At 35.7% G+C, this 16,730-nt stretch overlaps 2 protein-coding genes across 3 annotated transcripts; both read left to right on the top strand.

Moving 5' to 3' along the window:
- The first annotated feature begins 402 nt into the window (after positions 1 to 402).
- Positions 403 to 5,301, top strand: LOC105175044 (receptor-like protein kinase BRI1-like 3). Of its 2 annotated transcripts, XM_011097358.3 has the most exons (3): positions 403 to 828; positions 936 to 1,027; positions 1,158 to 5,301. In XM_011097358.3, exon 3 carries the CDS (start codon positions 1,349 to 1,351, stop codon positions 5,000 to 5,002), a length of 3,654 nt encoding a protein of 1,217 aa, XP_011095660.1. In that variant the 5' UTR covers positions 403 to 828; positions 936 to 1,027; positions 1,158 to 1,348; the 3' UTR covers positions 5,003 to 5,301. The 2 variants fall into 2 exon arrangements, with proteins under 2 accessions (XP_011095660.1, XP_011095659.1); XM_011097357.3 differs by having other exon boundaries at positions 403 to 1,027.
- A 5,680-nt stretch (positions 5,302 to 10,981) lies between these two features.
- LOC105175043 (putative WRKY transcription factor 2) lies at positions 10,982 to 15,319 on the top strand. Its single transcript, XM_011097356.3, has 6 exons — positions 10,982 to 11,308; positions 12,261 to 12,761; positions 13,103 to 13,291; positions 13,441 to 14,261; positions 14,350 to 14,508; positions 14,617 to 15,319. Exons 2-6 carry the CDS (start codon positions 12,321 to 12,323, stop codon positions 15,176 to 15,178), a joined length of 2,172 nt encoding a protein of 723 aa, XP_011095658.1. The 5' UTR covers positions 10,982 to 11,308; positions 12,261 to 12,320; the 3' UTR covers positions 15,179 to 15,319.
- The last annotated feature ends 1,411 nt before the right edge of the window (positions 15,320 to 16,730 follow it).

The following is a 16,730-nucleotide window of genomic DNA, read 5'->3' as shown; positions in this document are numbered from 1 at the left end:
TCACACGTCGAACTACTACTGTCTCCTTTCTCTCTCTCTTGTCTGATTTCATTGATTTATGATGAGAGAGAAGGCGATAGATTAGAAAGAAAGAAAGAAATAAGAGGGTGAAAGGTGAATTGTTGCCTATCTTGCACTCAAAATACTCCCAACCACTGCAACTAATACTGCCAAAAAACCCACACAAAAAAAATAAAGGGAATTATTAAAAAAAGAAAAAAAAATCGTCAACTAAGGAAAATTTGTCCCACCTCTCCCACGCCAAGATTATAATTAAATTGAATTTAAATTAATTATATGATAAATATATAATATTTGTTATATAATTAATAAATAATTATACTTAGTCTATAATTGATTTGAAGAAGATAATTTCCCTGAATTGCGTTGAAAATACTCTCAAGAAGTAATACGTGAGAGAGGAAAGGCGTTGATGCTCTCCCCGTAAAAGAAAGTGAGAGGCGCACAAAAAGAAGGAAAAAGAATCAAATCCCAAGTTTGACTGGAACCCCCACCAGATACGTGATCAAACACACCATTTCACTTCATCAAAAAATCCTCCTCTTTCTCTTCTTTTTTGCCTTCCCTCTGATTCTTAATTTGTAGACACAAACAAACACACACACACACACATTGATACAGATTGTTAGTGAGCTGTATAGTAGTAGTAGTATATTAATGGAGTTCACAAATTGTCTGTGAGAGCCGACAGCTCTGAACATCGTACCCGAAAGCCAAGAAAGGGTCAAGACAGCCTTTTTTTTTTTAGAGTACAGACTGAACTGTGGAGTGTCTGAGTCTGGTGGTGGTGCTGGTGGCTGAATTTGGGTGAGTGGTGTGTTGGGCTCATTTCATTCTATTTACGTAGTACCCTTTTCATTAACAAACTCTGAGAGTTGTCTGTGTTGTTGTACAACTCGAACTTCAAAGGACAGGGGGGAGTACTTTGGTGTATTGTACCCACTGAGATATAAACACCTGTCCTATTTCCCTCCACCACTGTATATGGACTGCTCCTGGTAATAAGGTACGTATGATTTTTGCCTTTTGTCTTAGTTCCCCCCCTCCTTTTTTTTTTTTTTGTTTTGATTAGGTTTGTGTTTAGTTTTTGCCTGTTGAATCAGTTGTTTATGTCTTCCTTTTCTGTTTGTTTTCAGGGAAGAACTTCAAGAAAGGTTGGGATATGAAGAGCAGGGGTGAATAATAAACAGTTGGGGTTGGAGAAAGTGGCGAAAACAGGGGGAGGAGGTGGGAGAATAGAATCTGTGCAGAAAAAATCAACCCCAAAATATCAAGAAGATTGATCTTATGCAGTTGGAGGGATTCAATACAATACCTGCAGAGAAGGATGAACAACAATCAAAGTGCGATCAAGAAAGCTGCTTTTCTGACAGTGGTTCTTATGGGTTTTTGCTTCATGGGATTAACTGCGAGAAATTTGTCCGCAAAGCCACAGAATGATGGAGGTGAAGTTGGCAGCTTATTAGCCTTCAAGAAGTCATCAATTGAAGCTGATCCGAAAGGCTTCTTGAGCAACTGGCTCCCATCTTCTTCAACCCCATGTTCTTGGAATGGCGTTTCGTGCTCTGATGATGGCGGCCGAGTCACGAAGCTCGACTTCACAAATGCAGGCCTAACTGGCCACCTTGAAATCTCTGATCTCATGGCGCTGAACAGTCTCACCACGCTTCTTTTCAGTGGCAATTCTTTCTATGGAAATCTTTCTTCCTCTGCTAAATCTTGCAGCTTTGAGTTTCTGGATTTATCTCTCAATAGCTTCTCAGAGCCACTTGCCGCAGACTCTTTGTTCATCTCTTGCAGTGGACTTGCTTATTTGAACCTCTCCCACAACTCAATCTCAGGTGGGAGTCTCAAGTTTGGACCTTCTCTTGCTCAACTTGACCTCTCCGCGAACAAGATTTCCGATTTAGGCCTGTTGAGTTCCCTTCTTTCCAATTGCCAAAACTTGAATCTGCTTAATTTCTCAAGCAATAAGTTGGCTGGTAAGCTAGAAACCACTCTCTCCTCTTGCAAGAGCCTCTCGGTTCTTGACCTCTCCAACAACCATTTGTCCGGTGAACTACCACCTGCCTTCATGACAAACTCAATGGCGTCTTTGAAAAATCTTGATCTTTCAAGCAATAACTTTAGTGGCAATCTCCTCAGTTTCGACTTTGGGGTTTGTTCAAATCTCACTATACTTAATCTCTCCCACAATGGTTTCTTTGCTACTGGATTTCCGGCGAGCTTAACGAGCTGCCAGAGCCTTGAAACTCTAGACGTTAGCCACAACTTAATCCAGCTCAAGATTCCAGGGGCCTTGTTCGGTAAAATGAAGAATTTGAGGCAATTGGTATTGGCCCATAATGAGTTCTTTGGAGGTATTCCAGAAGAGTTGGGTGAAATATGTGGAACACTTGAGGAGCTTGATCTTTCTGCTAACCAGCTAACCGGTGGGCTTCCGTCAAACTTCGTCTCTTGTTCTTCACTCTTTAGTCTAAAACTTGGTAATAATCAGCTCTCAGGCAGTTTTCTAGATACTGTTGTGAGTTCTCTTACGAGTCTTAAGTATCTGTCTGTTGCATTCAATAACATTACCGGTCCGGTGCCACGTTCGTTGACGAAATGTACTCAGCTTCAGGTTCTGGACCTCAGTTCCAATACTCTGACAGGGGAAGTACCGTTTGAGTTTTGCTCAAGAACACCAGATGCAGTTCTTGAAAAAATGTTGCTGGCTAATAATTATCTCTCAGGATCAGTGCCGTCCGAGCTCGGACTGTGCAAAAAGTTGAGGACAATTGATCTCAGCTTTAACAATTTGAATGGTTCAATCCCACAGGAAATCTGGAACTTGCCAGAGATTTCGGATGTAGTCATGTGGGCAAACAATCTCACAGGTGAAATTCCTGAAGGCATTTGTATCAATGGTGGGAATCTTCAGACCCTGATTCTGAACAACAATTTTATAATGGGAAGTCTGCCGAAGTCCATTGTCAACTGTACCAATCTAATTTGGGTGTCGTTGTCCAGCAACCGGATTTCTGGGGCAATCCCTTCCGATATTGGTAATCTTGTCAACCTTGCTATCCTTCAGCTTGGAAATAATTCTCTAAGTGGAGCAATTCCATCAGGAATAGGCAACTGCCGAAGCCTGATATGGCTAGATTTGAATAGCAATGAGTTGACAGGTCCCCTTCCCATGGAGCTTGCTGCACAAACTGGTCTTATAGTGCCTGGAGTTGTTTCAGGAAAGCAGTTTGCCTTTGTCAGAAATGAAGGTGGGACGGAATGTAGAGGTGCCGGGGGACTAGTCGAATTTGAAGGGATTCGTGCTGATAGGCTGGCGAATTTTCCTATGGTTCATTCTTGCCCATCAACCCGAATTTATTCCGGTGTAACAGTTTATACTTTTGCAGGCAATGGAAGCATGATCTACCTCGATCTCTCCTACAATCACTTGTCAGGGACAATCCCTGAAAACTTAGGAGCGATGAGCTTTCTGCAGGTTCTCAATCTGGGGCACAACAATATAACTGGAGAAATACCCTTCAGTTTTGGTGGCCTCAAGAGTGTTGGAGTTCTCGATCTCTCCCACAATAAGCTTCAGGGATTCATACCAGGGTCATTAGGGGGCCTCTCGTTTCTCAGCGATCTTGATGTTTCTAATAATAACCTCTCAGGGCCTATTCCTTCTGGAGGGCAGCTGACTACTTTTCCGGCCTCAAGATACGAAAATAATTCCGGCCTTTGTGGGGTTCCTTTGCCTCCTTGTGGCTCTGCATATGGCCATCGTGCATCACACTCTTCTAACCGAGGGAAGAAGCAAAGTATGGCTGTAGGAATGGTGATCGGTATTATGGCTTCTGTTACGTGTATACTCCTGCTTCTATATGCACTCTACAGAGCCAAGAAAAGCCAAAAGATGGAAGAAAAGAGAGAAAAGTACATTGACAGCCTTCCAACCTCTGGCAGCAGCAGCTGGAAACTATCCAGCGTTCCAGAGCCTCTAAGCATCAATGTGGCCACATTCGAAAAGCCATTAAGGAAGCTCACGTTTGCACATTTACTTGAAGCCACAAACGGATTCAGCGCCGATAGTTTGATTGGTTCTGGCGGTTTTGGTGATGTCTACAAAGCACAGTTGAAGGATGGCACTGTTGTTGCTATAAAGAAACTAATACACGTGACGGGCCAAGGAGACAGGGAATTCATGGCAGAAATGGAGACGATAGGGAAAATAAAACACAGGAACCTCGTGCCCTTATTGGGATACTGTAGGATCGGTGAGGAAAGGCTTCTCGTTTACGAGTACATGAAATGGGGAAGCCTGGAGGCAGTTCTTCACGACCGGGACAAAATCGGAGGGACGAGGCTTGACTGGCCAGCAAGAAAAAAGATCGCAATTGGATCAGCAAGGGGCCTCGCATTTCTTCACCACAGCTGCATACCACACATAATCCATCGTGATATGAAATCTAGCAACGTGCTTCTAGACGAGAACTTTGAGGCGAGGGTGTCTGATTTTGGAATGGCAAGACTAGTGAACGCCCTCGACACTCATTTAAGCGTGAGTACACTTGCAGGGACTCCAGGTTATGTCCCTCCTGAGTATTACCAGAGTTTCAGGTGCACGACTAAAGGAGACGTTTATAGTTATGGCGTAGTCTTACTTGAACTTCTATCAGGCAAGAAGCCAATCGACACGTTGGAGTTTGGAGATGACAACAATCTTGTTGGATGGGCAAAGCAGCTGCATAAGGATAAAAGGAGTCATGAGATACTGGATCCTGAACTAATAACGAGTTTGTCAGGCGATGCTGAACTGTACCATTACCTCAAAATTGCGTTCGAGTGTCTGGACGACAAGCCTTACCGGCGACCAACGATGATCCAAGTTATGGCCAAGTTCAAGGAGCTGCAGACAGATTCAGAAAGCGATATACTTGATGGGATCTCGGTGAAAAATTCAGTGATCGACGAATCACAAGAAAGGGAACCTTGATGATATGGTCTCCAGTTCCACATTTTACCACTGTAAATAATACATAGCTTAAGGAGCAGAAGGTGATGGCAAAGGATCAATGCAAGACACAAACTCTGGTTGTTTTTTCATTACAGGTGCTGAGATTGAGGAAATTTTGTGCCATCTGCATTGAAAATGTTGTTTCCTGTCAAAATTTTTGCAGACTGATGAGGTTTATTTACTCTGTTAGGATGTTTAAGCCCTTGTCATGTGTATTCCACTGAGGTCCAAAACTTCTTGTTGTTAATACAAATCTATGATTCAATGTTGTGAGATCACAGTCCTGTTGATATACGATGTAAATAAACGTCCCAAATTGATTGTAGATGAAGAGCTTGAGTGGCTTATAACTCCCAAGTCTCCTCTTCCTAACGCATTTTCAGGACAAAATCGTGAAGTTCATGCAAAGTCAGAACAGACATGTTCTTGCAAAGTGAGGACATTGATTGAGTCGCAAGCCGCATCAATATAGCTTTTCCTATCATAAGTTCAAATCAGGCCTAACTTGCGTTTGCTTTTGCTTGCTCCATAATGTGCCCTTGAAATATTTGAATTGATTAAGACATAATTATGGACATAATTGCATTGTATTAGTGTGGACCATCTAGGGTTGTGCTATCCAGCTTAGGTTTGACAAAAACAGGTGATGAAATGCTATCACTCTTCTTTCTTTGTCGAACCCCCATTTTCAGTAAATGATGCCCTAATTAATACAATTTGGGGTTCTAACAAAGGTGATTTTGATTGCTACATTTGACCTACCTCATCAAGATCCGAGATAGTAAATGGGAGGGAAGCGATTCGTGATTTGAATTATGATCCACGTACCGCCGTAATACATATCAAATTAACTGTATTATAAATGTTATTACATATCAAATTAACTGTTTTGCTTAATTATAAATATCTGTTTGAAAAAATTACAATTTTTTTTTAAAAAATTAACATTCGTCTAACAACGAATATATTCCGTTACGTTTGCATCCATTTTTACGGTAAAATATTCAAAATGCCCTTTTAAATTATGAATTATAATTTTATATTTTTTAAAGTATTTCTAGGACTAATATATTTTATGAATTATTTACTCTACTCACACTTAGATGTTTTTATATTTTTTCAATGCTTTTTTTGAAAGAAAAAAAGATAGCAAAGGTAAAGTGATAATTTCTACCTCATCTTTAAAGGCTGCATAATTATTTTTTATTTAAATAAATATTTATAATTTTTTAAATAATAAAAAAATATTCATAATTACATTAAATATTAAGAGATATAACTATAATTTCAATAAATTTAATGAGGTCAGCATGTATTTAATTTGAATTTGATCAAGTCTTAGACGGATCAGAATTTGACCCATGGGAGAAACTCCTGATGATCTGATTAGATTGGGCCTAGGCCTAATATTGAAGTTTATTGGGTTTTTTGTGGGCCCCCAAATGGTTGGGCCCATATATTGAGTGTTTTTTTTCCTTAATGAAGGTAATTCGATTGACAAAAATTAATAATGTTTAGAGTTCGTTTGGTTCAAGTGAGAGGAAAGTGAAAAGGCAAAGAGGAGAGAAAGAATAATATTTTTCCTACAAGTTATTTGGTATGAACGAAAGAGGGGTAAATCTCAAATAATTCTTTTTATTTGGTACCAGAAAAATAGATTGAGAAGATAAAATTAATTTTTGTAATTTTATTGATTATTCTTTTCTCTTTATTTTGTATAAAAAAGTAAACAAGATATTATCCTACAATAATTTTAATTTAAAAAAAAATTAAAATCTTATTAGTAAAAATATTTATCAAACAAGAACGAAAATGTTTCGTATTAATAAATATATTCATTAAAGTGAGTATTGTGCATTTATTTTAAACTATTCAGTGTAAATAAAATAAAAATTATTGTCACTAATCAACGATGTAGTAGTTTTTCCTACTATTGGTTATCTTTTTCTGAAAAATTATGTACCAGTATTATCAGCAGAAGCAAAAAAGAGTTGGAGGGAAATTATGTGTATGTGCAATAGAGCAAATAAAAATAAAAAATGTATTTTTTATTTTCTATGGCCTTTAAGCTTCACTTTTTTTTGCTCAATTTCGAACAAAAAGAAAAATTGGCTCTAAAAGGATTTCATATATATATATATATATCAAGTTTTACTTTCTTTTGTAATATTGCAAATGAGCAAATTACACCCACTGTGATATTGCAAATGAGCAAATTACCTCATATGAAAAAAAAAATAGCAATTTACCTCATTGTATATTTTATAATAAAGTAATTTATCTCCCCGTCTAGGGAGGTAAATTACTATTTATTTTTTTTTATATGGGGTAATTTGCACATTTGCAATATCAGAGGGGGTTAAATTGCATTGTTCTGCTTTTTTTACACTCACTTTTCATCCCAACCAAATAACCTTTAATTTAGTGTTAGATTGAAATTTTTTAAATAAATTTGAAAGTTATGAATTCGAATCCAAACAAATGTATACCATTTAAAAAAAATAATTAAAAATATTATTTTTAGGAGCCCGTTTATGGGAAAGGTACAACGTTTTATTTTAGATCCCATTGATTAAGGAAGATTAGGCATGATGGTGATTGCTCAGTTTATCAAATTTATTTGAATAGATTTATGTTATAGAAAATTAAAAATCCTTAGACTTTTTATTTTATTTTATATTTTATACCATTATAACAAATTCCAAACCTATATAGTATAAAAATTTTACTTAAAATTAAAATTATTCCATGTAAATCCAACCTTAAATAATTGGTGGTGGACTTATCTATACCAGGTTTAATGCGGTGATTCCTCTGGAGTTGTATTTAATTGGGAAGATGACAAATACATGCTCCGTACATGAGCAGAACGCGAATTTAGGAGTAAATAAAAAGAAAAACGATAAGACAATCATATGATCCAACATGTCCCATCATCATCCATTTATTACATTTACAACCCCCCCCCCCCTACCCACCTTGTAATATTTTAACACTCCAATTAATATGTAATAACTCTCCCCTCCCTCACTTCATTAAGCTTTTCAAACAAAATTTTTTTAGAATACTAATTCAATATATTGATCACAAATATATTTAAAATAAAATACTATTATAAAAAAAATATATTATATACCTAAATATATAAAACTTGATTCACGATTTTTTGATCGTGAGTCATTCGTCTCACACCACAAGCAAGGTTTTGTGAGTGTACGTGATATTTTTTCCTTTTTATTTTTTTAATAATAATAAGAAAACAGAAAAAGAAATTGACTGGATCCAAGCTTACATTAGAATTAGATTAGGGTTCTACAATATACTCCCAATTGGCGTGTGTGTATCAAACAAAAATTCTCATCCTTTGGCTGCCAATTTTTTGAGTAATTATTTTTTTTTTTTTTGGTATTGTTATAAAATATAATTCGTTACATCAATCAATACAAAACTAATGAAATATCCCAATTATTTTAATTAATGTTATTCTAAAATCATGAAAATTCCATAAGCATCCTTTCTACCTTATTTTTTCCATTATTATTTTAGTGGATATTAAATGAAATAATGAAGTCATTAGTTACAAACTGAATCAAGACTGTATCAAATAAGTAAATGAGAGGCATCATTACATCCACCAACAATCACTTTAATCATCACCAATCTTGAAAATTCCATTGCTTTCCCTTTTTCATAAAATATCAATTATACTCCTCTGAAATAAATTATATATATTACCCCTTTTCCAAATATATATTTTTATTAACCAAATATGTATTAAATAAACATCAAAATCATATACCAAAAAATTAAATTTTTCACTATATTTGCATTCTAATTAAAGACACAATAAAACTCACTTTTCGATCGTAGGAATAAGTTAGAGACAAAAAAATTTTATAGATCGATCTTTTTATAATAAAATAAATAAAATTTATTAAAATTAATATACAGTTCAAAAAAAATATACATAAATATTAGGAGAGAGAAGCAAATGGTCTAAAATAAAAATAATATAAAAACGGGCTTCTCTTTTTTGTCTGTTTGGGCACTCAGACGGCTAATAATGCTTTGCTTTGAATCTCCGTAACTCTCTCTTTCTCTGTTTTTTTTTTTTTTTAAATAAAGAATTATTATTAATATTAGGTGGCAGCATTTGGGATATGTTTATTAGGTTTATTTTTCTTGGGGGCTCCGACCTCCGAACGTATATTATTGTTAATAATAAAATGATAATAATTATTATTATTAGTACGTAGTTGTAGGAGTTTAATTTACGCATCTGTCTTAACAAAATTGTCCTTATCCGCATTTACAACAAATGGGTTCCACTCGCCAAGAGTTGGGGAATCAAATTTAATTATTTTTTTAAATAAATTTTATTAATACATTAATTTATTTTTCAAAAAATTATGGAAAAATAAGTAAATGGATACAAATTTATTCTAACTATCTCATTAAAAAAAATATTTACTAAATATTTTTCTTTTTGTTATACTTACCGGAAATGAGTCGTTTGATTTTGTTTTCATTATTTCTAATTGTGAAAAATGCTTTATTGGGTTTTATCCGAAAATTAAAAATATATTTGTATCTGTGTTTTTAAATTTATATTTATATATGTGAGAAATGGGAATTAATTTGAATTTGATTTGTTATATATGTATTATGAATTCATAGTATAATGTTATATTTATTTCTAAAAAAAGTCAAGATGACATGACAACATGTTTCGTCATATCCACGTCACAGCTAAATACAGAAAAATATTAGAGGTCTAGAAATGTATATGGTAATATTGTTTTTAAGTAGACTTGAGCAGTAAATTTTCATTGAAATTGGATTTTTTTTTAATGATATTGGAATAAACAAACAAATTTTCGAAATACTGAAATTATATAAAATTAAAAATGGACTTTTAGAAATAAAATCGAACGCCCAGATTTACGTTTTACATTAAAATTTTAATTAATTAAATATTATAAGGCAATTAAATTAATTATAAAAATAAAATAGAGATGGCATCTAAAATATTTATTTATATTTCTTAATTCTGGAAGCGTAAATATAAGTGGAAAAAAGAGAAAAATAGTGGGTGGGAAAGCAGAGTAAGTGTGAGAGGGAGCACGTGCTACAGCACCTACACCCAATACAGACAGCACAGTACACATGACTCACTCACTCTCTCCGCCGTTACAAATCCCTCGCCAGTTGCCAAAATTTCAATTCTCTGCAATTATATTGTTTTCCCAATTATTTAACCACCCAATTATTACCCTGCCTTTTAATTACTTTTTTCCCAGTCAAACCTCTACTCCGCGTGGCCTCCTTCCATTGGTTGGTCAAACATGTCCAAGTTCCCATTTTGGCCCTACATTGGGGTGGGGTTACTCCAACAAAAGTAATTTTTTTAAATTTCTTGCCGTTTTCATGTATATCATATAATAAAATAAATTAATATATTATATTTATAAAAAATTTAATTTATTAGTTAGTGTAAAATTCATCTTATATTTATAAAAAAATTAATTTATTAGTTAGTGTAAAATTCATCTTATATTTATAAAAAACTTAATTTATTAGTTAGTGCAAAATTTATAAAGATGAATAAATTAATTATTTTAATTTTAGAGTACTCTAGTATCATTAACCGTTATTTATGAACGTAGATGTCATTTATTTTCTATATTAGTATTGATCAGCCGAGTACCAAAAATATATATTTTTTTAGACCAGAAAATATGAAATTTGTTATAGGTAACATAATTTAGATTATTACATTTATATTACATTAATATAATGTACTTATATTTAGGGAATAAAAAATGGAAAATCTACTCCAACCATTTGAGTTAGATAATTTTCCAGAAACCCAATTATTTGAATCAGTGCAGATAATTGTCAGAGTGAAAGGTTTTTGATGTACTATTCTTATCTTGCTTTCCAGAAAAAGATCCCCAAAACCATATCCCCCAAACAAGCCCCACCATTTTTCCCTTTATATTTTGCCCAAAACCAAAACCCAAAAAAAAAAAAAATTGAAATCTTTTTGTCTCATCAGCCATCACATTCTTGCAACTGCTTAGCCATTTTTCTAGAGAGAGAAACACATACCAGAAAGTAGAGAAAGAAAACAGAAGCAAATTGATAGGGAACTGGGCTATTTGTTGTATGCTTTCTTGAAAGGAGGAAGGAAAAAAAAACTCATTCAATAAGCAGAGACTGAACTGAGGAGAGTCAGAAAAAGGGCTTCCGTTTCTTAGTTTGCCTGCTGTATGTTTTCTTCAGGTACTGAATACTTGCCTGCCTTAATCTTTTTGGCTCATGATTTACTAATGATGGAGTTTTTTTTTTTTTTTTTTTTTTTTTAATTTGTTTTTTGTTGTTTCTCTGTTCGTCCCTTTTTGCCATTTTTGTTCTATTGAGGAATTTATTACCTGGGCCATTGATGTTTTGCTTCTCAAATTAAGTGGCATCCCCCCTTTTTTGTCTACCTGATGATGGTCCATGCAGAGAGAGCTTTTTGTGGTTTGCTTTTCTGGGTTTTTTTCTATTTACCACTTTTTCACTGTGTTGTTTCCTTATTTGTTAGATCTTGATGGGTTTTTAGGATTTGAAGAATGGGGTCCCTTTTGTCTGTTCGAATTCTTGTTTTTTTTATCTTTTCGGAGATTGGGACTTTAATTGGGATCATCCCTTCGAGTTGAGCTTGGCCATGCATAAAGATTTTGGGTTTGAAAATGTCTGATTGAGCAACTAATTGCTTTTCCACTGTGCTTGTAGTATTAATTACCTGTGAATCTTACTGTAATTTAATTCATTCTTGGGTCTTGTTAGTTTCCTTTGATCCATTTTGATTTAAAAGTAGAGTTCTTGAATCCTTTGATCGGCCTCTGAGTTTGGTTTCTGATAGACATTGTTAAGCTAGCTTTATTGTTTTCAGTTGGCCTCCTCTTGTCGGCTCTGCTTGTTAATGGTGATGGTGCTGAAAGGGAGCTGGAGAATATCATAAATAGCATGAGAATTTCTTTCTCTAATTTTTAGTTTTTAATTAATGGGTTCCTTTTTAATTAGGGAGAATCTGTTGATTAGGTGAAAAATGTCGGTCTTGACTGCTTTGTTGGATTGATGTGTTTATGCTGTCCTTGGATAAATAATGTGATTAGAGGATTTTCTTCCACCACCAGATGGAATCTGATTTTTACTGTTATTGTGTCTTGTGTACACCTGAATCTTTCAGGTTTCTGGCTTCTGTTTTGTCTCTGTGATTTTTCGGTTTAGTGGGAAGTGGATCACTCTCATGGGTGGGTTCGACGATCATGTTGCTATTATGGGAGACTGGATGCCTCCGAGCCCTAGTCCAAGAGCCTTTTTCTCATCAATGATCAGTGATGACGTTGCAGCACGACCGACTGCTAACTCTGAGTGCGAAAATAAAAGTGTTCCCCCGTTTCAAGGGCCTGAAGGACATGATCAGAAGGATCAGATTCAAGCTAGTGTAGGGGGTGATGAACCAAGCAACTCAAATGCTCCGGTTGAACCAAAATTGAGCTCCCGAGCAGGTCTTGTGGAGAGGATGGCAGCTAGGGCTGGATTTAATGCCCCACGGTTGAATACAGAAAGCATCAGGGCTGCTGACCTTTCTAAGAAACCAGAAGTTCTGTCTCCTTATTTGACAATTCCTCCTGGTCTTAGCCCAACAACTCTGCTAGATTCTCCTGTTTTCCTCTCCAATTCATTGGTATGCTCTTCATGAAAAACCTTCCTGCGAACTGTTACAGAAATTAATTTAGGAGATCTCGAATGAAGTTAAGAGGCACAAGGGACATGCTAGTTATCTGCGTGGTGGGGGGTGTTGCTTTTGTGCTAGCTCCAGGATTGTGATGGTGGGCGGGCGATAGTGTTTATTTAGCTTCCTTTTGCAGATTGAATGAGCTTTTCTGCACTATATTTTGCTGTATTGTCTTTTATGTGCCATCTAATATCATGCAGGTTTACTATAGGTCATATTCCTAGTTCTATTTAAGGGAAAGCAGCTAATTTTTCTCGCATTATTTTTAAATGCTCTTGCTTTATCCGCAGGTTTTGCCATCTCCTACAACTGGAAAGTTTTTGTTTGCCCCAAGTGGAAACAACCAAATCTCTTCATTAATGACCGGGAATCCTGATAAGGGCAAGGAGAATACTTTTGAAGTTACGAACGCTTCATCATTTGCATTCAAACCTGTTGCCGAATCTGCTTCTTTCCCTTACTTTAATGCAGCAAACAAAGTAATTAATTGCTCGCTCTCCCTAACTCCTATTGTGTATATTTGTAGGTGTCCACGTGTCTTTCTGTTCTTATTATGACTTGATAGACATAATCCACTATTCGTTTTTGACTAATTTTATATTCATGTTTTGTTGTTATTCCTGACCAGGTAAATCCTTCTGGTTTCGCCCCACACTCATTTTCTGGTGTTAGTTTCTCGGTTCATCCCAATACCATGCCTCTGCATCAAAGTACAGAGCCTGTGAAAGTCCACTCTGACAACAACAATGCACTGTTTCAGCAAGCAAATTTGTCTGAATCACATCTGGAAAACAATAGAGGCAGCAATCTTGTGCCAGAGCAGACATATAACCCTGTTGGTGATGCAGAGCACTCTCCGCCTTTTGATGAACCACATGAGGATGGAGATCAAAGAAGCAGTGAAGATCCCAATGTTGGTGGCAGCCCAGCTGAAGATGGTTATAACTGGAGAAAATATGGGCAGAAACATGTCAAAGGAAGTGAGTATCCTCGGAGTTACTACAAGTGCACACATCCAAATTGTCCGGTCAAGAAAAAGGTGGAACGGTCTCATGAAGGTCACATTACAGAGATAATCTACAAGGGAGCCCATAACCACCCGAAACCTCCACCCAATCGCAGATCAGCTCTCGGGTCCTCAAATGCACTTGACGATGTGCAGCTTGACTCCGAACAACCTGGAACCGGTCCGGATGGCGGTCTCGTTTGGTCTGCTATGCAACAAGGAAATGTGGCAGGAGCCCCTACCCCCGCTCTGCCAGGCCAAGAATACAACAATGGAGCTAATGCTACTTTGAGGACTCAAAGTGGCACCCAGTATGAGTCAGCGGATGGAGTGGATAGGTCTTCTACTTTCTCAAATGACGAGGATGACGATGATCGTGCAACCCATGGCAGTGTATCTTTAGGTTATGATGGTGAAGGAGATGAGTTGGAATCCAAGAGAAGGTTTCCACTTTTCTGATTTAAATTATTCATTAGGGGCCTTGATATGAAGATAACTTAATGCATACTTTTCACCTCTTTTGCATTCTAGGAAACTTGAAACTTATACTCCAGAGATGAGTGGAAATACCAGAGCCATAAGGGAGCCAAGAGTTGTCGTCCAGACAACCAGTGAGGTGGACATACTTGATGATGGATATCGTTGGCGCAAATATGGGCAGAAAGTTGTCAAAGGAAATCCAAATCCAAGGTTAATCTCTGGTTCATTGCTTAATTACACAAAAGCAAGCAATGTAGCAATTGTATAATTGTTAAAAAGTAACAACAGACGATTGATTGTTTGAAATATCTGATGCAGGAGTTACTACAAGTGCACAAGTGCTGGCTGCAATGTCCGTAAGCATGTCGAGAGAGCTTCTCATGACCTGAAGTCAGTGATAACCACTTATGAGGGTAAGCACAACCACGACGTACCTGCAGCCCGCAACAGTGGCCACTCCAACTCCGGGCTCCAAAACACACTTCCTAGCCGGCAAGCTCCTTCTGCTTCAAGTCACATACACCGGCCCGAGCCTTCTCAAATCCGCGGCAGTATACCCCGGTATGAAAGACCTTCGATGGGCTCATTCGGTAACCTGAGCAGGCCACAGCTGGGACCAGGTCCTGGCTATGGGTTCGGAATGAATCAGCCTGGCTTCCCTGGTCTCGGCTTGGGACCTAACCAAGGCAAGTTACCAGTAATGCCAGTTAATCCATATTTAGGACATCAACCTCGGCCTGTGAATGACATAGGAGGCTACATGCTGCCCAAAGGAGAACCAAAAGTGGAGCCTGTAACAGATACTGGTTTGAACTCCTCTAATGGGGCCTCTGTTTATCAGCAGCTTATGAATCGACTGCCGCTTGGACCACAGATGTAAATTTTTCGAAATTTTACTATAGAAAGTAGACATGGAATATATATATATATATATAGAAAACTATAATTATGAGTATTTTTACTGGGATTGCTACTTCTCAATTCATTCTTTCTGGTAATTCAAATTTTATTAGATGTGTCACTGTGACCTTTAGTTTTTTCCTTCGTCTTTTAGATTGAAGTTCAAATTTACTGGATTTCACACTCCATCGGACCTATTAAGAGAAATTCTTTGCCTAACGAAATTAGCATATGACACCCTGCAGTGTATTAATTATATTTGCTATATGATTGGTTTAAATTTAACTATTGCTTATTCGCATTACGATTTATCAGGGTACAATGTTGTTTCGAAGCAATATGACATCGCTTTTTGATTTTGTAAGTCAGCAAATAATTAAAATTGAGGTAAATTCGATTTTTTGTCCCTATATATAGCCTATTTAATTTGGTTACTGATATGTACGTCCCACGATTTTAATTCCTAATATTTACAAATTTTTATGAATTTGGTCCTACTGTCGAATGAGGGACCAAATTTATAAAACTTTATAAATTAACATTAGGAACCAAAATCATGTCACGCATACGTTAGGGACAAAAAGTGAATAAGTGACTAAATAGGGAAAAAATGTAACTTACCCTTATAATAATTTTTTTTATAACTATTTATAAGATGATGCATTATTTGATAATTAATTTTATTAAAACTAAAATTCAAAACAAATTCTGACCTGGAAAAAAGTTTTATTTCTATAAACTTATAATATCAAATTTAAGCTCTTGAATCCAAATTAAGTTTTTGCAATTATATTTTTATCTTGATTAAATGCAAACAAATATAATTAAAAATACTTATGTTCTGTATTATTGGTTGGAACAAAAAGTACTACTTTATATCTATTATTGCTATATATTTTAATTGAGCCAAATAAACATTATTTTTTTCTTCTTCATTATAAAAGAATTGGGTAATTATATTTTTGGTCCATGTATTTATAAATTCTTACAGATAATGGTTCTACCATTAAATTTCGAACCAATTCATAAATATCAGAGATCAAAAAATGAACATTAATAACCAAAAATGAATAACTGAGTATATATAGGGGAACAAAATGTAATTTACCCAAAAATTGTGACATACAATGGAACAACACTATGGTGAAAGAGTTTTTATTTTTACATAATAGTGTAATTATTAAATGTTTTTTATTATATAATTACACAATGTCTTAATAAATTGAGCTAATATATCAATTCAAATAATATATTTTTACCCCCTTAATAATTTTCTATAAAAACTCAACACAAATGAGGCGGGCCCCCATTTTTCGTTAGTTGATTCATGCAGTTTTCAAACGGTGAATCACAAGTTGCAATCACTTTTGTATTTTACTCTCTATTAACTTATAAGTGGTGGCTATTGTGCAGTCATATGACCTCAAGTATTATGCATTCACTCTCACTCTTTTCTACCAATTTTCAACAAACTTACATTATTTTGTACTCCACAAAATAATTGTCACTTTATCTCGATGCTGTGTCAAATT

Source organism: Sesamum indicum, linkage group LG12 (genome assembly GCF_026168435.1).
Source record: "Sesamum indicum cultivar Baizhima isolate 11 linkage group LG12, ASM2616843v1, whole genome shotgun sequence".
Classification (NCBI taxonomy): Eukaryota; Viridiplantae; Streptophyta; class Magnoliopsida; order Lamiales; family Pedaliaceae; genus Sesamum; species Sesamum indicum.
Note: the sequence above shows the minus strand (reverse complement) of the source record. Positions and strands in the feature narration are given on the sequence as shown.